At 55.0% G+C, this 2,660-nt stretch overlaps 1 protein-coding gene across 1 annotated transcript in view; it reads right to left on the minus strand.

Moving 5' to 3' along the window:
- Positions 1-519: 519 nt before the first annotated feature.
- Positions 520-2,660, minus strand: part of tbx16 (T-box transcription factor 16) — a gene marked incomplete at its 5' end in the record, with an annotated part of 15,684 nt that continues 13,543 nt past the window's right edge. Inside the window, 2 exons of the mRNA XM_025053821.1 lie at positions 520-970; positions 2,632-2,654. Coding sequence (XP_024909589.1) covers positions 520-970; positions 2,632-2,654 — 474 coding nt within the window. The remainder of the gene's footprint in view (positions 971-2,631; positions 2,655-2,660) is intronic.

Consider the following 2,660-nt stretch of genomic DNA (forward strand, 5'->3'; position numbering starts at 1 on the left):
CCTGTGGGGGCGCCTAACATGGGACGTTAACTCTGTGTTTTTTTTTTTGTTTTTTTTTTTTTTCACCTTCGTCGTCGTCGTCATTTTCTTTTCAAAGTCATCGACAGTTCTCACCCTCGTATTAACGTCCCCTTCCTGCTCTCGGCGCGTACCGCTTTAGGTCCGCGAGCCTCCGCTTGAGAACTTGTTTTTTTTTTGTTTTTTTTTTGGAAACAGGAAGAAAACAAACACACAAAAGTTTGCGGTTCAACGTCATCTTTTATTTTTTTTTTTTCATTTCCCAAATCTCATGACAAAAGCACATGCTCCTCAACGTTTCAAAACAGCGCCCCCTCCTGGCCGTCCCATTTATACAAAAACTAATATTTACACTTGAGCAACAGGTGAAATTAAAGAAAATAAATAAACAGTCAAGTAAAACTCCCTCCAATCACGGCCGCCGGTGGACATGCAGGTTTGCGTCGTCGGATTAGCGTCGTCGGATTAGCGTCGTCGTCGTCGTTGTTGTTGCTGTCCTCCTCACCAGCAGGAGTAGGAGAACAGCGGGTACTGGCTCCACTCGGCCACGTTGCCGTGGTGATAGCCGTGGTGCACGGCCTGGGGGGCGTAGTCCGCCGTCAGGTGGTGGTGATGGTGGTGGGGCGGCGGCTGGTGCGGGTACTGGGCCGGAGGCTGGCCGCTCCATTGGCCCAGCGGCTGCTCGGCGCCGTAGGGTGCGTAGATGTGGTGTCCGACGACGCCGGGTTTTCCGCTCATGTTGAGGACGCTGCCGTAGTCCTGGGGTGCGCCGTGGGTCAGGCCCAGGTCGTGGGGTTGACGGGGTTTGATCGAGTCCTGATCTGGAACGGTGGCCACGTCCGGGACTCGGGACTCGAAGCTGTTGTTGTTGTTGCTGTTGTTACGTTCTGATCCACTTTTACTGCTGCAGACGCTGGAGGACGGAGACGGAGACTTCCCACAGTCGTGGAACCTGGAGGAGGAGGAAGAAGAAGAGGAAGAAGAGGAAGAGAGAGGGTGAAGAGGAAGAGGAGGAGAGGAGGAGAGAAGAGGAGGGGGAGGGGGGGGGAGGAGGGGGGGGAGGGGAGAGAGGAAGAGGAGGAAGAAGAAGAGGAAGAAGAGGAGGAAGAGGAAGAGGAGGAAGAAGAAGAGGAAGAAGAAGAAGAAGAGGAGGAAGAGGAAGAGGAGGAAGAGGAAGAAGAAGAGGAGAGGGGGAGGAGGAGGGAGAGGAGAGAAGAGGAGGGGGAGGGGGGGGGGAGGGGGAGAGAAGAGGAGGAAGAAGAGGGGAGAGGAGAGAGGAGGAAGAGGAAGAAGAGGAGGAGGAAGAGGAAGAAGAGGAGAGAGGAGGAAGAGGAAGAGGAGGGGGAGGGGGGGGGAGGAGGAGGAGAGAGGGTGAGGAAGAGGAGGAGAGAGGGTGAGGAAGAGGAGGAGGGGGGGGAGGGGAGAGAGGAAGAGGAAGAAGAAGAGGAGAGGGGGAGGAGGAGGGAGAGAAGAGAAGAGGAGGAGGAAGAAGAGGGGAGAGGAGAGAGGAAGAGGAAGAAGAGGAAGAGGAGGAAGAAGAGGGGAGAGGAGAGAGGAAGAGGAGGAAGAGGAAGAGGAGGGGGAGAAAGAAGAAGAGGAGGAGGAAGAAGAGGGGAGAGGAGAGAGGAGGAAGAGGAGAGAGGAGGAGGAGGAGAAAGAAGAGAAAGAGAGAGGGGGAAGAGGAGGAGGAAGAGGAGGGAGAGGAAGAGGAGGAGAGAAGAGGAAGAAGAGGAAGAAGAAGAACAAGAAGAAGAGGAAGAGGAGGGGGAGGGGGTGAGGAGGAGGAAGAGGAGAGAAGAGGAAGAAGAGGAGGAGGAGAGAGGGTGAGGAAGAGGAGGAGGAGGAAGGAGAGGAGGAGGAGGAAGAAGAGGAAGAGGAGGGGGAGAAAGAAGAAGAGGAGGAGGAGGAGGAAGAAGAAGAGGAAGAGAGAGGGTGAAGAAGAGGAGGAGGAAGAAGAGGAAGAGAGAGGGTGAAGAGGAGGAGAGAGGAGGGAGAGGAAGAGGAGGAGGAAGAAGAGGGGAGAGGAGAGAGGAAGAGGAGGAAGAAGAAGAGGAAGAAGAGGAAGAGGAGGGGGAGAAAGAAGAAGAGGAGGAAGAGGAAGAGGAGGGGGAGAAAGAAGAAGAGGAGGAGGAAGAGGAAGAAGAAGAAGAGGAGAGGGGGAGGAGGAGGGGGGGGAGGAGGAGGAGGAAGAAGAAGAGGGGAGAGGAGAGAGGAAGAGGAGGAGAGGAGGAGAGAGAAGGGAGAGGAGAGAGGAGGAAGAGGAGAGAAGAGGAGGAGGAGGAAGAAGAAGAGGAAGAGAGAGGGTGAAGAGGAGGAGGAGGAAGAGGAGGAGGAGGGAGAGGAGGAAGAGACGAAACAGACATTCAGAGACGACCAGAGTGAAGTCGGAATCTGGCGACACGATACGTATCACCATACCTGGGCAACAGCACAACATATCGCAACATATCGCGAAACTAAAACTCATGACAATATCTTGATTTTTCACCCCCTGCTCCCCCTAGTGTCCCTGCAGTCCCAGTGCGATCCTCGACTCGTCTCCGCCTCTTACTAACTCACTACCACTGGAACAAGTTGGTACCAAACCCCGGAGCCGCAGTTCTCACTTCTCACCTGTAGGGCTGACAGGCAGCCGGGGCGGG

This window comes from Cynoglossus semilaevis, unplaced genomic scaffold (assembly GCF_000523025.1).
Source record: "Cynoglossus semilaevis isolate Cse_v1.0 unplaced genomic scaffold, Cse_v1.0 scaffold19, whole genome shotgun sequence".
NCBI classification, from domain to species: Eukaryota; Metazoa; Chordata; class Actinopteri; order Pleuronectiformes; family Cynoglossidae; genus Cynoglossus; species Cynoglossus semilaevis.